The sequence below is a fragment of the Gallus gallus genome, chromosome 19 (genome assembly GCF_016699485.2).
Source record: "Gallus gallus isolate bGalGal1 chromosome 19, bGalGal1.mat.broiler.GRCg7b, whole genome shotgun sequence".
Classification (NCBI taxonomy): domain Eukaryota; kingdom Metazoa; phylum Chordata; class Aves; order Galliformes; family Phasianidae; genus Gallus; species Gallus gallus.
The window spans coordinates 6,796,945-6,815,393 of NC_052550.1; the positions used below are offsets into that span (position 1 = coordinate 6,796,945).

The window sequence follows — 18,449 nt, forward strand, 5'->3', positions numbered from 1 at the left end:
CTTGGTGAGGTGGCACCAGCACAGCAGCCACCTCCAGGGCTGGGATGCTGCAGAAAAGCCACTGCCTCCAGGTGTGCCTCAGCTCAGGGGTGTGAAGTCCTGCAGCCGCTGAGGCAGACGTGTGAGGTGTCCGGGCATCCTGAGGACACATTATTTTGCAAGCTGCTGCATGCTTCGTGGCACTGAGGGCGCAAGCAGCCGGCACTGTCACGTTGTCCTACTTCCAGTGGCCTGGAAGTTGTTATTGCATCATCCCGTGTGCTTTCATCCCGATTCAAACACAGCCCTGACAGCCAGGAGATGGCACTTATGTCGCTGACTCTGCAACTGACTTGCATTAGTTTTGCTCTTGCTCAGTCAGTTGGGGTTGGTTTGTTCCCTGCCCCAAACAATCTGAGCCCAAACAATCAGTTCCCTGAGCTGGGGGCTGCGTGGGTGATGGTGGTGGTGACAGTGGTGGGCTCTTCCCAGCATGTCCCATGCGATCCCTTGGCATCAGCACTGCTTTGTTGTGAGTTATAAGGGACTCAGTGTGTGCTGACATTTCACAGCAGAGTCTGAGCATACAATAAGCAGCGTGTGGCCGATGACTGGATCCCCCTTTCTAGTTACGTGCGGCTCATTTATTGCTCCTGCCTTTTCTTCTTGGTTCTCTTTATTGTTCAGCTGTAACTACCAATTCCTGGTTGCAGTGCTGCTTGCCGGCTGGTCTGTGGTGTGATTGGTAATTTGGTGCATGCTGTCTGGTTTGGGGTCCCCCAGTATTTTCATGAAGTTTGGGGCTCTCCTTCTGTAGGCGGCTGAGCTGACGGTAACGTAATGCAGCAGCACTGGGTATTGTCTTCATGGGAATTACCATGGGAAACACAGTGGTTTCCGTTAAGTAGCTTGTGATTAATCTGATTTAAAGCGAGAATATCTGCAAGATGCCTCTGTCTGCTATTGCATGAGAGGAGGGCATGTGACAGCCAGATATGTGATGCTGGCATTGGAGATAACACCCGTGCCAGCTCGCTCGGGACCGACCCAATCGGAGTGTCAGTGAGCAGATGGCTGAAAGGAAGTGTGCAAAGGGCTGGCATTCCCTTCATCTGGCCATCACCTGTCCCTGTGCTGGGGACTGAGAAGGGGGCCGGGAGGATGCATGCTGGGGGGGATGTTCTGTGCTCAGTGTTTGGGTTGCAGTCAGAGGAAGAACACCTCCGTGCTCAGTTTCATTGCTGGGAAGTTTAGGAAGAGGTCTGCATTGCGTGAAGCTGCTTTGCTGTGTGAACTCCTCTTGTGGACGCACTGCAGCCCAGCAGGATGAGGGCAGAATGTTTGGTGTCGGGTACAGCACAGCAGGATGCTGTGAGCGAAACCCCCAACCCTCCATTAGCTGGAATCACATCTCATGGTCTCTTCTATGAGGGCAACCACCCCACGTTAGCTGTGACCTTGGGAAGTGTGACCCGGGTCCTGGGGGCAGCAGTGGGGTCCTTGTGGCACAGGGATAGTGAGCACAGCCCCAGTGGAGCTGAGGCTCAGCTCCACCCCAGGCACCTGTGTGCCCTGCTGATACTCCATCCCTCTCTTGTAATATCCCCAGAAGCCCCAACAAAAAGGAGAACAGGAAACAGCACACAGTCCGAGGTTTGTCTCCATGCATCTCCTCTGTCTGGAGCAACTCGTGGCCTGCAGGAGGTGATGGAAGGTGAAATGTTGTGCTGTCACTTTGCAGCTTCTCTGTACATCCGTTTCCCTCCCCTTGCAGCAAAGAGGGGCTTCAGGCAGGAGCTGAGGCTGTAGGTGCGTGGGTGGCCCCGAGGCTGTCCATGACATCTGTGTCCTCTTTATTTTTTCACGTTAACTTCGTAGTATTTTCCACTGTTGGAAGAGTTTGTTTGGCTTTGAGTGCGCTGCGAGTTCCTCTTCTGGTCTGGGAAGGACACACAGAGTGGCAGTGTTTAATTTTATCTGCCTGGGAGGGAACAAAACCCCAGCGTGTGTGTGAGTCCTGCCTGGGACCTTTGAACCGTCCCCATCTGCTGTGGGGCCCAGCACTGTGCTGGGAGGTGCAGCACACAGCGCTTTTCCAAGCACCAAGCTGCCTGGGGATGGGGGGGTCTGGGGAGGTGACACTGGGGTAGGTTGGCACCATTAATGAAAACTGTAAAGAAGTGCCCTGCGGGGCCTGAATACATTTGCATTGTAAGCCCTACCAGGGCCGTGAAATCTGTTTTGCTTTTCTTTATTTTTGGCTGGAAAGACAATTCTGTGCAGTGAGGTCTCTTTGCTGGTGAGATTCCCCCTCCATCAGCTGCAGGGAAACTCTTTTTTTCCTGTTCTCTGCTGGTGGGGGATGTGTCCCCTTGGGTCAGAACAGGGAGCCCAGGTTAGCCAAGGGCTAAAATGTGCATCTGTCCAGGAGAAATGGTACATTTACCCCCAGCATCTCCGGGTTCCTCCTGCAGACCTTATGACAGTGTCCACAGGAGCAGCAGCTGCTGGACATGGTGCTGCTGTCGGGGTGCACTCAGATTTCCCCTCCTCGCCTCTAAAAAGCATCTTAAAATAGGCTCGGCTTTTCCATCCCTCCTCTCTTCATCAGTGTTTGCTAAGCAGGAGGATTTGCATATGTAGATGAGCAGCAGCGACGCCTCTCGGCTCCCTCGGATGTGTTTCAGGAGCGGAGCCTGGCCTGGGGCTGGGCGGGTCTGCCCTGCACTGAGCCACAGCCGCGAGCTTTGGGACGGTGCAGAGCTCTGGCAGATGGAGACCTTTGTGCTCGGGGCGGGCGCTTTCTTCCCGAGTTGCCAACGACCATCTCTCTCTCCCTTCTCCTCTGCAACCCCCCGGGTTGGTGCCGGGGCTCCCTCAGCCCCTCTCGCCCTGCTTTTGGCTGCGCGTTCTTCACTGATTCCTCCTCCCCCTCTTTTTCTCCTCGCTGCCCGTCCCCACCACCCCAGGGCCGCGTGTCTGTGGTCGGAGCATCCTCTTGTGCAAGAGCCCAGAAATAGCAGTGTGTGGGCTGTCCGGCGGCAGCCAGCAGAGGTGGGCAGTGAGACACCCGGCAGGGCACGGGGCTGCAGCGTGGGGGCAGCAGGCCTGGGCTCTGAATGTACCCAGCTCCACAAAGCTGTTGTGCCCAGAGCCATGGGCAGAGGCTGTTGGGGCGTGTTGGAGCGTGTGGTTCCCACTGTGGGATCCACCAGCTGCTGGGTGTCCGTGCTGTGGCACTGCTGCTGGGAGTTGGGTGCGCTCCATGTGCAGGAGTAGGGTTGTGTGTGTTTGTTTTGGTTTGGGTGTTTGTTTGTTTGCAAAGGCAAATAGAGTGGAGTAACCAAAATAAAGCACAGGTGTTTGGCACAGCTGATTGGCCCACAGGATGTGTTTGCTGCATGCAGCCATCGGGGATGGCACTGCTTTGGGCATCTTGGTGCATACCGAGCATTTCCTTCACCCCAAATCCATGGGATGTTTCCACGTGGCTCCAAATGGCTCCTACCTCCATGGAGCAGTTGGGCTGTGTCCTTTGCTCCCTCCCTTCACATCTCTGGGCTGCTACACTTGCTGCTGCCACTGCTGGATCTTCATGGGGTGTTTGCACTTTGGGGAGATTCCCTCGGTCCCCCCCCAATACTGCTCAGGGGAGGCACCAGGTTCCTCACGCTCATGCTGATGCACAAGAGGAGTGATGTAGGCATACCATGCACAGACACTCAGCTGCACAGGAGATGCTGAGAGCTGCCTGCTCCCATTCTGTGCAGCGCTGTGCTGGTGCTGCACCCCCACAGCGGTGCTGCTGTTCCTGCACTCAGCATCTTCCGCTCCTGGGGAGGATATGTGTGCTCAGCCCCTCACCTCGCCATCATGGGGGCCTGGTTCTGCTGTGCCTATGCATGCGTGCCTGCTCCCTGCTGCAGCCCGAGCAGCTGCTGCCACCTCCTCCTCCTCCACCTCCTCTGTCCCTATCCCCAGCCCTATCTTGTGCTACGTGGGCTCAGAGAGTGCTGCCGAAGCGCAGGGGTTGGGAGGATGGAAGTGGTTTTGTATCAGGACTGGCTGTGTCTTGCAGTCGTTCAGATAGGGGCTGCTGGGGATAGGAGAGCAGTGGATGCACTCACTGTGTGGGGCAGTGTGTCACCCCACTGCCAGCCTCCCCTGGGCACCATCTGCGCCAATGGCTTGGGGAGGAGAGCTGTGGCAGCAAGCAGTCCCAGGGTGCAGAGTGGGGTGCAGGGGTCCCCAGGACACCCAGAAGCATGAGGGCTGGGAAATGGCAGCACCTCCAGCACTGATTCAGCATGCAGTGACTCAGCCTGTGGGGGCTGGATGCGGCCCTCTAGGGATGTAGGGCTGCGCCTGGGCAGCACTGTGTGCTGTTGGCTGTGCCAAACTGTGCTCCCCAAAATGCATCCACCACCTCTGAGGGCCGTGGCATCCTTGGGAGCTGGGAACTGGGCGGTGGCAGTGTTCCCATTGAGTTTTCCAGGTGTGGTGGCTGCTGATGCCTCCCATGTCCTGGCATTTCACACCCCAGCGTTCTGCCTTCCCCACCTGTCCTGCATGGCATCGTCCCTCCCACACAGCTCCCAGCTGTCCCCATCACCTGGGCTGAGCCCATCCCCATGCAGGGCAGGATGTGGCTGAGGGCAGTAGCTTGGGAAGCCGCCCGCAGCAGCAGGACAAGGGCAGTGGTGCGGGTGCAGGCGGGAGGAGGGCAGGCTGAACGCTTGGCTGGCGTGCTGACATATTGGGGTTGATGACTCTGGCACTTTGTATTTCCTTTGGCTACATGCAGATGGGGAGGGCAGTTTAACCCCTGCCTACTCATGCCAGGCTGTGTCAGCCCACTGTGGGGGCAGTGGAGGGGCTCTCAGGTTGCTGGCTCCTCCCGGGGAGAGGGACCAGGAGGGGTCTGGGAGCTGGGCATCCTTCAGCTGGTGAGGTTTGGCCGGGACTGGGGCATCCCTGGAGCACGGGGATGAGACAGAGGTTGGGGTAGAGGTGGGTGTTCCCGTATCCCCCCATTGACTCCGGGGTTGCCCGAGGCTCTGCGTGGAGCCTCGCACCCGTGTGCCCGTAAAGCCACCATCCCCACCTCCCGTCCCCAGGCACCGCGGGGGGCTGGCGTGGCTGCGTGCGGGGGACGCAGGGCTCGGCTCCCCCCGGCGAGGCAGAGGCGGGGAGGCGGGACGCACTGCCATCGCCAGCCAGCACCTCCTTCCCTGGGCTCCCCTGGCAGAAGAAGAACCGCTGTGCGGCCGGGCAGGCGGCATTGCCCTGCTCCCAGCCAGCCCCCGCCTGGGCCTGCAGCCCCCCGCCTCCCGCCCTCGCTGCCTTTGTTGTGAGATGAGAGCCGGCTGGCGGGGCTGAACGCTGAGCATGGAGCCGCTGAGCCACCGCGGCCTGCCGCGACTGTCCTGGATCGACACCCTCTACAGCAGTACGTGCTCGGGGCGGGGGGCCGGGAGGGCTCGGGGGGACGGGTACCCCCACTATCTGTTGGGTGACGGATGGATGCTGTGCTGGTGATGCTGAGCTGAGGGCGGGCAGGGGGCAGGTGATGCCGGTGGGGGCTCCGCTCCCCCATCCCTGAGCATCCCTTACGCCATGGCAGCATTCACCGGGGTTGGAAGTGGGGACCTGTGTCCATTGCGAGGGGTGGCAGTGGAGCTGGTGTGGTGAGGCTCGCTGGTGCCGGAGCAGTGTGACAGCGCGCTCTGTCCACGGGGTGCCTGGGGACAGGGGGTGCTGCTTCAGTCCCTGTCTCTCCGTGGTTTTGGGTCGTCTCCTCTCCCCCAGCAGTGATTTTAGCAGGAGGGTGCGGTGTAAACGCAGTCCCGTGGTAGTGGAACCTGAGGGCTGGAGGCAGGGAGTCCCCTGCAGCAGCACTGGGGCTGTGAATCCTTCCTGGCCCCGTGGATGGGCAGCCAGGACCTGGTATGGGAGGAATGAGCTGGTCCTGGGACACCTGGTGCAGGCATCAGCATCCCAAGGAGCCTGGGATAGAGCTGGGAGAGGGGGGGCTTGGGTCTCCGCCATTCATTCTGGGGAGCACTGAGCCTGCTCGCACTGCTGGGTGATTTTTGGGGTGTGGGTTCTCCTGTGGATGTTAGCTGGGATGTGGCTGAGCGTAGAGCCTGGTACTTGTGGGGCAGGTTTGGGTGGGGAGGCAGGATAGGGATCGGGGTAATTGCACACTTGAATTTGCAATTCGCTGTGCCCATGAACAGAGAGCTGGGGTTGATCAGGGAGGCACAATGTGTGGGGCTGATTCCCCCAAAGTTTTCCATCCCAAATCCCCCAAGGCAGACCCCTGCAGTCAAAAGCATCCCTCTGTGCCAGCTTGTGCAGTCCTCCAGACCCAGCCTCCCTGCAGCTGCCTCCCTGCAGAGCCCACGGTGCCAGGGACTGTCAGGATGCCCAGGGACGGTGGCACTTGGGAGCAGTGAGCGCTCAGCACTTGGGCTTGTGAGCATCCTGGGATGCTGTGCTGGCAGGGAGGATGCAGCGTGGGTGCAGAGGAGATGCTGTTTGTGTCGAGGAGGCCTGTGGAGGCAGGTCTGAGGCCAGCTCACGCATCCCTGTTGTCATGGTGAATTTTCACCCAGTAAAAACGTGGCATTTTCCCAAACCTTGCAATCTGGGAATGGCAGAATCTGCTCCCCGCCACCATAAGGATGTTGAACTGTGGGAATGGGATAGGGCAGGTGAGCGTTGAGGTGTGCGGAGCCTTGGATGCTGTATGTGCCCAACTGGGAAAGGAGAGGAAATGCCACGCTGTGCTGCTGTGACAGTGCTGTCACCTGCCCGTGCTGGGAGGAGCCAATGGCCACCCTTGGCCACACTCACTCTCGGGCATCATTTCACTGGCGTCAGCTTGGGTGGCAGAGCTGTGATTTTCCACATGGGGATGTATTCCTGACCCCACCGTGCTGTGGGACCCTAATGGTGCTGGTGTCCCTCAGGCACAAGCCTGTGGTGCTGGGGGCTGCAGCACTGCTGAGGGAGCCCAGGCCATGGCTGATTGGGGTGAGGGCTTCTGGAGTGAGCTCTGATTCTTCTGTCCCCACATCTTGGGTGGAGCAGGAGGGTTTCTGCTGCTGCTGGAGCAAAAATAGCTCTGTGTTTGGCATGGGCACAAGAACAGGCTGCAGGGGCAATGCAGCTGCAGGAGGAGAAGGGAGCAGTGCGATTTGGGCTTGCCGGGCTATGCAGGCAGGGCTGTGCAGAGGAAAGGCCCTCAGTGTCCCCTATGCATGGGCAAGGTCCCCTTCCCATGGTGGCATTAGGCACTGATCTGTGCGCTAAGTGATGGCACATCCCTTTAGATCCCTGCTTGCAGCGCATCCTGACTTGTGTCCATCTGTCCTCGTAGGGAGTGCAGTGATGGAGCCATTTGTGCTCCACGGACACGGGGGGGATTTGCTTCAGAGAGCCTGTGAAGGTTGGGGTGCCAAGAGGCACCTCCTGGTGTCCCGCAGTCCTGGTGCACGTGGAGACATAGCACTGGCATTGCCCCTGGGTGCCCAGGCACCCTCCCCTCAGTGTGTTCTGGGCTCCTGAGCAGGTACAGGACTCTATCAGAGGTTCCCCTCCTTTCATGTTTCTTTGGACACTGTCTGTAGCTTATCTCCAGGTCAGACTGGGGCTGAAATCTGCTCAGGCTGGGAGCAAGCAATGGGTGCTTGAGGTCTGGGGCCATTCCTGCATCTCCATGGACTGGTCCCTTCCCCTTCTGTGCCTCTGTGCCTTTGTCGCTACCTCCACTGCCGGAGGCAGTTGGCAAGGTCCCCAGCTGCCTCATTAAAACGGTGTTCCTCGTTACCCAAGCTGCTCCCAAGGCTGGCAATGGGATGGGGAGGTGGCCAGGTCCCAGCGCTGCTGCTGGGCTCAGCGTGGGCTCCTGCTGCTGCCAGCTGCTGCTGTGGCCCTGGTGTAGAGGCAGTGGCTTTGGCAGGGCTGGCATGGCCTCAGTTGTCCCCATGTCACCATTTTTGGGTGCTGGGATGGGGTGGGCTCAGGGCTGGGGTGTTGTGCTTCAGCCTGAAGCTGCAGAGCTTGGCCAACAGGAGTGTGGGGCTGGAGATTTTCAGAGGGGAACCTTCAGCTTTGCCCCCTCCCTGCTCCCCTCGTTAGACCCTGGCTAGTGGAGGGCCCCTGTGTGAGGGGCTTTGGGCTTCCCCAGGGTGGGTGGTGTGAGGTGGCGGTGTCAGGCCTCTAGAGGTTGCTCATTAGCAACTAATTGCTAATGAAGAGAGGTCTGAGAGCGGCTGCACGGCCGTGGCAGAATGGGGATGTCCCGTGTTGGGCTCCCTGTCCTGCCCTGGGATGTAGGACAGTCCCGGTCCCTCCCTGCCAGCACTGCACGGCTCCTGGCCCTGCGCTCTTTGATTTAAAGATTTATCCGCTTTAAATATGGAGCTGAATGCAATATTAATGGGACAAGCAACGCTGGCGGGAGCCGGGGGACCTCCCAGCTGAGACTGTGGGGCGGTGAAGCGACAACAGCGCAGGGTTTGGCCTGGGATGGATGCAGCCCAGCGCTCTTCTGAGCGGGGATCTCGGCCATAGGGACACCCCGAGGGGTCAGGGTGAGGGGCCGGGTGTCCACATGCTCTTTGCCCGGTGCTGGGGGGGTTCCTGTGCTGCAGCCGGGCTCCCTTCCCCCTCCCCTTTGTCAGCATCTCGGGGCTGCTGCAGCCGCCTCTTCCCGCCGAGCGCCGTTGCCATGGGAACCGGTTCAGATGTACCCCGGACCCCGCTGCGCCCTGGGCCCTCCCTGCAGCCCCCAGGCCTCGCACTGCCGCATGGCCGCTCAGCTCCCACCGAGGGCTGGGGGTCCCCAGAATGGCTCTGTGTGTGTGGGGAGTGGGGGGCATGGCTGCCTACAAAGGGTGGTGGCATGGCCTGGTGGCAGCGTGAGGGTGGGCACAGCCCTTCTGCCGTGTCCCAAGCCGCCATGTTGGCATCGCTCCCACATCCCCCAGGTTGCCATCGTCCCTATTCTTCCAGGTGGGGTGGCCGTGTCCCCCTCAGTGGCATGCAGTGAGGATGAGGAGGGTTGGATGCCAGCCCGGTTCCATCGCTTGCCGGCGCTGAGGGCAGGGCTGCTGGCGCAGGGCCGGGCTGTCTGGAGGAGCAGCTGCCCCCACACAGACGTGGCCTGCGGCTTCCCGGCAGCATGAATTATGTAAATGTAGGGAAAGGAGCTGCTGGTCGGCAGGTGGGCAGCAGCAGCCGTGTGGAGTGAGTGTCCTTGTCCCTACGTGGCCCCGGGGGTTGGGAACAGGGCTGTGAGCCCCTGGGTCGCTGTGGGGTGGGACGGAGACCAGGGATGCTCGGTGTCCCTGTTCCTACATCACCCACCTCCTTCCTGGATGCTCACCGCCATCTTCTCTTCTTCTGGCAGATTTCAACTATGGCGCAGAAGACTACGATGCCGAGGGCAACGAGGAGCCCAAAGCACTGCCGGAAGGCTCGGAAACCATGCCCTACATCGACGAGTCGCCCACCATGTCCCCCCAGCTCAGCGCTCGGGGCCAGGAGAGCGGGGATGGCGTCTCACCCACACCCGCCGATGGGCTCAGCACAGGGGTAGGTGGGCTGGGCACTAAGCTTGGCATTAGGACCTGTGAAAATCGGGGCTGGGATGTGTCTTCTTTCCTGGTGATGGTCTGGTGCTGCTGTGACGCGTGTGGCTGTCTGCTCGGCTTCCCAAACCCAGGGTTGGGGATGGTGTGGTGTCCATGGGTCACGTTAGTGATGTTGCCCCGAGACAGCAGGGCTGGGGGCTGGAGCCCAGCTGGGAGATGCTGGGATGGACTGCTGTGTTCCCCTCCCCTCTGCGAGGGGACAAGGAGCAGCCGTGCTGCAGGCTCCATCTAGTGGCGCTTGGGGACAGCCCGCCAGCTGCACTGGGACACCGTGTCCACCCCTTTCTCTCCAAAAGGAAACTCAGATTTAACTCCTTGAGCTCTCGAGCATCGTTGCAGAACTGCTGGGTTTTTATCCATCGCCTTTCCCAGGAGGGAAATTTGGAAAGCTTTGGAGTGGGAAACTGAAAATGGGGGGTGGTGGGTTTTTCCCCCCCCCCCCCCCCAAAAAAAAAATTAGGGTTTCTCTATAACCCGGGGGGTGCTGTGCTGTCCCAGGGACCTGGGAGCTGCTGCCCCCTGGGCAGGGCACTGACTACCTCTGCTCCCCGTGCATAGCGACTGCTTTGTGGAGGCTGGGGGGGGGGGGGGGGGGGGGGCAGGGACGTGGGAGGAGGCAGTGTGGAAAACGTGGAGGTTTTTGTCATGGAAGGAGTTAAGGCCCTAACCCGGATGTTGAGGCGGAGAAGCATAGAGGTGTGGCTTCCTCCCCAGGGTACGGGTGCTGCGCAGCATCCTCTGTGTCCAGTCCCATGTGGATCCCATGGGTCCCATCAGCCCTTGTTGAGCTGCTGTGTCCCCAGGCGTGGTCCCCTGGCTCCCCAGCATGGGACTGAGTCAGCCCCCAACCTGTAACCCACTGCAAGGGGGTCTCATCCCCTGGCAGGGTGGTCCTGGGGAAGCAGTGGGGCTCTGGGTAGCCCAGGGCATGTTGCCTTCTGCTCTGGGGCAGTGGTGCCATCACCAGTGGCCATCTCAGCTCAGTGCTGGCCCAGCACTAACAGGATTGGGGGCTTTAAAGCTCAGCACCAGCTCTGCCTCTGATCTTTTTATCTGCAGCTGCTGGGGCTTAGGGGAGTGCCTTTGGATGCCAGCAGCTGCGGTCTTGGAGCGCCTCTAGGTGGGCACACGTGTAAGCTGGAGCCTTGTCGTCTGGGTGGCATAGGGTGCCTGGCTCACCCCGACATCCCGTAACCATCTGGTGTTGAAGGTGGCGTCTCCGGCTTGGCAGGATTCTGGCAGGGTCTCATCTTGTGAGCTCCTGGGGTGACTGCAACTGCACCCCTAACTCCCCCAGCTGCATGGGGACCAGCACATCCCACCTGCAACCGCGAGCATCCTGGCAGAGGCTGTGGCCACAGCACAGGATGCTGCTGGTTTGGTGCTGAAGATGGCTCTCCCTGCCTTGGTGACCCAATGGCTGTGTCGTGAGGTCCTGGGAAAGAGCCTTCTTACCAAATGTGCAAAGCCTGAGGGCTTCGCAGGCTCCAGAAAGCCCTTCCTCTCTTTCTTCATGCACCAGTGGTTTGTTTCAGGTTTTGAGAGGAATAGGGAGGCGAGAAGCTTGTGGGGGCAGAGCATCCGCAGCTACTGGTTCCCCTTTTTTTTTTTTTGCGGAGGAGAGTGGGAAAACGGCTGAAACGGCTCTTGCATTATCTCCTGCGGATATCTGCATCTCCAATCCCTTCTTGCCCCACTCGCCAGGGCCAGCGAGGCCCTGCGGAGTTGTTAGATGCAGACCGGGTGCTCTGGGAAGTGCCGTGCATCAGCGCCGTTTCCCTGCTGAGGTTTCCTCTGGAGCAGGGAGGGGCTCAGGACCCTTTAGCTGTGGGGCTGAGAGTGGGGGGTCAGACGCCCTAACAGGACGTGATCCCTTCTGCTGCCCTCAGGGGTCACTGGAGAATCCCGTGGTCCAGCTCTTCCCCTGCATGAGGATACCCGTGGGTGATAGCAGGCAGGATGGGTGCTCTGTTGCTTGCTGCTCTGGCTGTTGAGTCTGGGGAGGGCATGGGGGTGTGGATGGAGGGTTGGTGACCCCTCCCCATGGAGTCCCCCCTAGCTCTCTGGCTTCCCCAGTGCTGCAACTCCGAAAAAGCGTTTGGTGAGCTGTCTTGACCATAGTGCGAGCAGCCCCACCTCCACACCAGACGTGCATTTCCTGTAGCGAGAGCGCAGGGCGGAGCGGCAGCGCTGGCTGCAAGCGGAGCAGAGCAGAGCGGCACGGCGGGCAGCGGCCCTACGCTGCTGGCGGAGCACCTGGGGAAAGCATTGGCCAAGGCAGAGCCAGGCAGCTCCGCCGTCCCCGCTCGGGTGACCTCGCCGTCCCTGCTGCCGTCACGCGCGGGTGGCTGTGCTGCTGCCTGGGGAGAGCCCCGCAGCGGGGCCAACGGCCTGAGCTGGGGCAGGCGGGAGCACCGGGGATCCCATAATGGCTCCTTTCATCCAGAGGCTGTGGCCGGCATCCAGGGCTGAGTCAGGCCCGGCTGGCTCGGCTGCGTAAGTCCTCACGTCTGAAGCCTTGTGGGGTCCCCGCAGCCCCCCTGGTGCCCAGCAGGCCATGGAGGAGGAAGAGGAAGCCATAGGGTACCTGGATAAAGTCCTGGAGGATGAAGATGACTCTGAGCCAGGAACCCCCACCAGCCCCGGGTCTCCATTCTCGGCCAGTGAGAAGGTGGGCACCCGTGGGGCACCCTGCTTCAGTGCTGGATGGGGTGGGGATGGAAATGGGCACCTTGCTGCTGCTGGTATGGGCTTAGGGGCTTGGGTGTGAGGTTTTCCAGGGCAGGGGTGAGGAGGGAAGCGAGTGCCAAGAGCTCGGCCGGTGTCTGTGTGTGCCGGCTGGGGTGGGCTGCTGTGCTGGCAGATCTGGGATGCTCGGGATGAGGCTGGACCGCTCTGTGTCACTGACTCACTGCACAGCCATGAGCAAACTCCCTAAATTGCTCCCAGCCCTGGTACTTTGGCCCGGGAGGTGTCCTGGTACCTCTAGCTGCAGCCCTTTGCCTTCTAGCCCACCTAGCATGGTTGCTTTGTGGGAGGTGGAGGAGATCTCCATCTCTGCTCTCCTTGGGGTCTCCTTCACGTGGTGGCCGCTGGACCCTGTGTGAGGGTGGACTTTTTGCCCCTTGGGGCCGTGGGGGTCCCACTGACGCCATCCTCAGGGGCATCACAGGCCTTGGGTGCGAATGTGCCCCCCTTATCCTCTCAGCCTTCACGCAGGGCCCAGCCTCAGGGGAAGCAGGAAGAGCCCGTGACTAATGGTGGCAGCGAGCCCGCCAGCACCAAGCAGGCTCCCTGTGCTCCCCCCACACAGCTCCCTGCAGCCTGGCCTTAACGGTACCGCTGGGCAGGGAGCACTGGGCTCTGAGCTGGCTGATGGGACGGGACCGAGTGGTACCCACACAGAGTGGGACAGGAGTATTGTGTGCTTCCTGACTGTGCTTCCATCCGGGGGGGGCTGCTCATGCTGCTTATGGCACCCGAGTGAGGCTGCTGTTGCTGTACCCTTGGTGTGGTGCCCATGGCTGACAGAGAGAGAGGACCATGGTCCTGCTTAGCCATCCCAAATTGCTCAGAGCAACAAGCTGGTAGTTGTGATCCTCGCTCTCCAAATTAGGTTGTAACGTCTGGGTTGAGGCAGGGCTGTATCTCTGCCTGGTGCTGCTTTGGTTGGCAAAGCCCAGCTCCTGAGAGTGAGCTTTAGTGCTGGGATGAGAATTTTGGGCACAGAGTGTGTTCGAGGCAGTTGAAAGCCCAAGAGAGGCATTCAGGGTTGTGCCTGTCACGGCACATCATGACGTCATGGGTGGGATGTGCATCCCTTCTGAGGAGAGCAGAAGCTTCTGGTGTGCCTGGATGGGTGCTGTGCTCCCGGCAGTGGACCAGCCCTGATGCCACCAAGCAGTGACACGGGGGCTGGCAGTGACCACAGGGGTGGCACTTTCCCAGAGAAAACCCCAGCTGGGAAGAGGGTGGTGCTGGCTCACAAAGCCAGCCTTAGGGCATGGTTACTTTGGGCGCCTGTGGACTCTGCCCTGGGAGGGTTTTACCTCACTGTGCCGCCCTGGAGCGCTGCCTGCAGTGCTGGGCTCAGGGCCAAGCAAAGTCGGTGCCGCCCCAACTTCCCAGCTGGCTCCAGCCTGGCTGTGCTGTCCTGCAGGCACGTACCCGGCCCTTGCTGCAGTGTCTCTATGCTGGAAGGGATGTGTCCTCGTGGGGATGCCGGGGCTGGTGGGATGAGGGGCTGTGTGCCATGCTGACTGCTGGCTGAGCTGGGCTCCTTGCTGTGTTGCACAGGGCGAGAGAGATGCTGGCAAAGGGCTGGAGATGCGCAAGCTGGTGCTCTCCGGCTTCCTGGCCAGTGAGGAGATCTACATCAATCAGCTGGAGGCACTCCTGTTGGTGAGCACAGCCGGGCCCCCTCCCCAAGGGGGTCACCAGAAGGGATGGGAGGTGGGGTCCCTCCTCCCTGGGCAGCCCCTGCCAGCCGGCCCAGCACAGAAGTGTCTGTAGCCCTGTTTCCTCCCATGGCCACGTTGGCTCTCGCAGTGGAGATGCGGTTGTGTAACGTGAGGGTCACCGCTGCTGGGATGGGCTAGTCTGAGGGAGCAGGGAGCAGACCCTGCAGTGACTGCCCCTCATTCTGGGGGCCGGGGCTGTCCCAGAGCCGTCCCCTTTGTTGGGCTGGAGGAGTCCTTGGGGCCCCGCTCTCAGACGCTCTCCCTTCTCCATCGGCAGCCCATGAAGCCGCTGAAGGCCACAGCCACTACATCACAGCCCGTCCTCACCCTGCAGCAGATTGAAACCATTTTCTACAAGATCCAGGACATCTATGAAATCCACAAGGAGTTCTATGACAACCTGTGCCCCAAGGTGCAGCAGTGGGACAGCAACATCACCATGGGCCACCTCTTCCAGAAGCTGGTATGCACCTTGCTCGGCTGGGTCATCCATATCCCCTTCTGCTTGAGGGACAGACTGAGGTGGTTTATGGCCTTGTCTGGCTTCTGGGGGTTCAGGGGGCACAGTGGGCACCTGGCTGACCCCACTCCCCCCCTGCCCACAGGCCAGCCAGCTTGGGGTGTACAAGGCCTTTGTGGATAACTACAAAATTGCTCTGGAAACAGCTGAGAAGTGCAGCCAGAGCAACTATCAGTTCCAGAAGATCTCCGAGGTGAGTGGGGCTGGGGTCATGCCGTGTGCTCAGAGCATGTGTCATGGGGTGGGGAAGGGGACTTTGTTCCCACAGCTGAGTTGACCACATGCACCCTTTAGAGGGGTTCCCCCTGCCCTGGGACTTTTGGGCACTATCTGTAGAGCAGAACCACGTACAGCTGTGTGGGGTGGTAGTGCTCGCTGGGTGTTGTGCTGAATCCTGCAGGCTTTGCCCCCCAGTTTGAGACCCCTCAGTGGGACCAGTGCTGTGATACTGCTTTGGGGAGACCTGGGGGAATGGCTGGATCCACCCCTAGCTAGTAGCACCCCGTGCTCATGGTGAGGCCCCATGGGGCTGGGGGAGAGTCTTGGTGCAGAGCCTCCCAACCTTGAGGAATGCCCTGCCCCAGCCCTGCTTTGCTGCCCTTTCCCTCCCTAGGAGCTGAAGGTGAAAGGCCCCAAGGACTCGAAGGAGAGCCACACGTCCGTCACCATGGAGGGTACGGCACGCGAGGGGCGGGCGTGGGGAGGGGGCTGCAGCCTTTTGTCTGCGGGTGCATTAGCAAGCAGCTCCCGGCAGCGGAGCCCTTTTGCGTTCCCATGCGCAGCGCTGGCACTGAGTAGGGGGGGACGCCCCTCGCGAGGATGCTGGGGGCGTGCAGCAGCCCCCCACCCCCTGCCCACCCCCTCCTCCTGCGCTGGGAGCTGTGCTGAGGGCCGATGCCGTGGCGCAGCAGCTGGGCTGAGCTGCCGAGGGGAGGCAGGGATGGCTGCGCGGAGAAGGGGCTGCCATGGAAATCCTCGTTATCATCCGGCTTTGCTGTAACTGCACCTACGGTGAGGGCTGGCGCGGGCTGTGGTGCGGGGGGAGCGTTTCACCTGCTGCGGGGCCGACGTCTTTACGGGACGGTGGTGGCTTTGTGCTCTGCAGCCTGAAGTTGGGTGCTTCTTTGTTCTGGGCTCTGTCGATCCGCCTGGCTCTGGCAACGTGGCCACGCGCTCACATGGCCCATGGGGCTCGTGTTGGTGGCGGAGATGGGGAGAGAGCTGCTCAAGGGGGCTCTGCGCGGAGATTGTGAGGAGGAAGGGTCCTCCTTTTCCTCGCTGGATGCTGTGAGCATCTTGAGGCTGTGACACCCTCCTTGGCTCCGTGCCTCTCTGCCTGCTGTCATCCAGCCCCCGGGGACCGCGGTGATGGGGATGGTGCTGGAGAGGGGGTTGGCGCTGTGCCGGATCAGCCCATCCTGGGGACGCGTTGGGCTCCCAGGTGCTTTGCGTGTGCCCGTAGTGATGGCAGCAGGAGGCTGTGTCCTCCCCGTGTGCAAGGTGGGGCGGCACCCTGAGTGTCCCCTCCCTCCTGGCTCTCTCTGAGTGCTGCAGGAGCTCCAGCTTTCCATGCTGCCACCAAGGTGTGGGGAAGTAGCTGCAGTGGGGGACAGTCCCGTGTCCTCTCCCAGACAGCGGGGTCCTTCCCTTGTCACCTGGGGCTGTCAGACAGCACCCTCCTCCAGGCTCCCTGCGAGCTTCTCCATGACTCATAATGTGGTGCAGGGTCAGCACGTTTCCCTCTTCCTCTCCTGGTTGCAGTTCTTCCCCACTGGGGCTCTGCAATTTGAGGAAGTGATCCAAATCGCTGGGAAAATCCAGATGCCTCAGTCTGGGTATAAATAGCCCAGAGGGATGTGCAAGCAACCAGCTGTGGGGTGCTGGGACCCAACACCACGAGGGGATGAGGGGAAGGAAGGTCCTGCTGCTGGGGCTGAAGGGAGCCCCAGAACATCTCGTTGGGTGAGCAGGGCTGGGGAAGGTGCTGCATGGGACCCAGAATGGAGCAAAAAGGGAAACTGAGAAAGATTCTGGTTGTGAGGGGCTGAGCTCCCACAGGCAGTGCCAACTGACACCTTGTGTCTCCCACAGCGCTGCTGTACAAACCCATTGACCGTGTCACCCGGAGCACCCTTGTTCTGCACGTGAGTGTGATGCCACTACTGGGGTGGGATGGGGACACTGTGGTGTAATAGGGTGAGGTGAGCTGTGATGGCTGTGTCTGCTGGCTGGATCAGCCATGTCCTCCTGCTGTTGGGGTCCCACAGCCTGGGGAGCACCGTGGGGGGCAACCCAATGTGGGTTGCTCACTCCATGCTCACCCCATCCAGGACCTCCTCAAGCACACCCCGTCTGACCACCCCGACTACCCGCTGCTGCAGGACGCCCTCCGCATCTCACAGAACTTCCTCTCCAGCATCAATGAGGACATCGATCCTCGGAGGACAGCGGTCACCACTCCCAAGGGGGAGGTGAGACAGGCAGGGTGGCACAGGGGGGTGGTTGAGCCCTCATCCTTTCTGCTTGCTGGAACCCTACTGACATTCAGGGAGACAAAACGGTACCCAGGGGATGTGGACCTGTGGGATGAGACATGGGGAGGGACGGGGGTGTCTGTATGTGCCACCCTATGGTCTTTTCCCTCTCTGACACCCACTGTGCTCCCTGCAGACCCGGCAGCTCATCAAGGATGGTTTCTTGGTGGAGCTGTCAGAGGGCTCACGGAAGCTGCGGCACGTCTTCCTCTTCACCGACGTGCTGCTCTGTGCCAAGCTGAAGAAGACAGCGGTGGGGTAAGAAGGGCACTGGGTTTGGGGGGGGGGATGAGCTGGATGCCTCAGCCTCCGGTGGGATCCAGTAGGGCTGGGTGGCGTCTCTCAGTGCTCACACCTCGGCTGCAGGAAGCACCAGCAGTATGACTGCAAGTGGTACGTGCCCCTGGCTGACCTGGTGTTCCCCTCGCCGGAGGAGTCGGAGCACTGCCCACAGGTGCATGTCATCCCCGACCACGAGCTGGAGGACATGAAAATGAAGATCTCAGCCATCAAGAGTGAGGTGCAGAAGGAGGTGAGAGGAGGGCACGGGATGCCTATGGAGTGCTAGGATGTCCCCCATCCTGGGATGGGACAGTGATTAAATCTTGCCTGCCTATCCTTGACCGACTCAGCCTCTGTGTCCTCTCCCTGCCTGCAGAAAGCCAACAAAGGGCAGAGCCGTGCCATTGAGCGCCTCAAGAAGAAGATGTTTGAGAATGAGTTCTGGCTGCTCCTCAACTCACCCGCCATTCCCTTCCGCATCCACAACCGTAATGGAAAGGTAAGCAGGGCTGCAGGTGAGAGGACAGGGCTGTGCTGGCCAAGGGGGGGCAAGTCTCAGCCCTGCAGCATTGCTTTCTCTCTTCCAGAGCTATTTGTTCCTGCTGTCCTCTGACTACGAGAGGTCCGAATGGAGGGAGGCCATTCAGAAATTGCAGAAAAAAGGTAAGTCTTGGCCTGTTGAGGCCCCCATGGGTCATCTTTTCTCTAGCATGCTGGGATGGGTTGGTCCCATGGGATTGCAGCCACTGCCATCCGGTCCCCGGGGCCAGCACTTGTCATGTCCCTCTGAAGCTCCTCTGCTGTCCTCTCGCAGACCTCCAGGCCTTTGTGCTGAGCTCGGTGGAGCTGCAGGTGCTGACAGGGTCCTGCTTCAAGCTACGCACTGTCCACAACATCCCGGTCACCAGCAATAAGGATGGTGAGTGACGACCAGGCTGTTGGCCCCTCTCTGCGCGGGGATGTCAGTGGGGAGGACACGGCGTGTCCCTGGCCTGGTGTGGGGTCGCTGCTG

The 18,449-nt window shown here is 60.6% G+C and overlaps 1 protein-coding gene across 4 annotated transcripts in view; it reads left to right on the plus strand.

Annotated features, from left to right (window-relative positions):
* ABR (ABR activator of RhoGEF and GTPase) overlaps window positions 1-18,449 on the plus strand; it is a 30,525-nt gene that overhangs the window by 798 nt on the left and 11,278 nt on the right. The window contains exons 1-13 of one of the 4 annotated variants that reach the window (XM_004946646.5): window positions 5,223-5,428; window positions 9,398-9,582; window positions 13,938-14,042; window positions 14,379-14,564; window positions 14,707-14,814; window positions 15,235-15,295; window positions 16,713-16,765; window positions 16,952-17,092; window positions 17,292-17,413; window positions 17,522-17,687; window positions 17,814-17,936; window positions 18,025-18,100; window positions 18,252-18,356. In XM_004946646.5, coding sequence (XP_004946703.1) covers window positions 5,368-5,428; window positions 9,398-9,582; window positions 13,938-14,042; window positions 14,379-14,564; window positions 14,707-14,814; window positions 15,235-15,295; window positions 16,713-16,765; window positions 16,952-17,092; window positions 17,292-17,413; window positions 17,522-17,687; window positions 17,814-17,936; window positions 18,025-18,100; window positions 18,252-18,356 — 1,492 coding nt within the window. In that variant the 5' untranslated portion in view covers window positions 5,223-5,367. Of the gene's footprint in view, window positions 1-5,222; window positions 5,429-9,397; window positions 9,583-11,819; window positions 12,313-13,937; window positions 14,043-14,378; window positions 14,565-14,706; window positions 14,815-15,234; window positions 15,296-15,341; window positions 15,633-16,712; window positions 16,766-16,951; window positions 17,093-17,291; window positions 17,414-17,521; window positions 17,688-17,813; window positions 17,937-18,024; window positions 18,101-18,251; window positions 18,357-18,449 lie in introns of those variants that run through there. The other 3 variants (XM_015295831.4, XM_015295832.4, XM_046902632.1) reach the window with 3 other exon arrangements.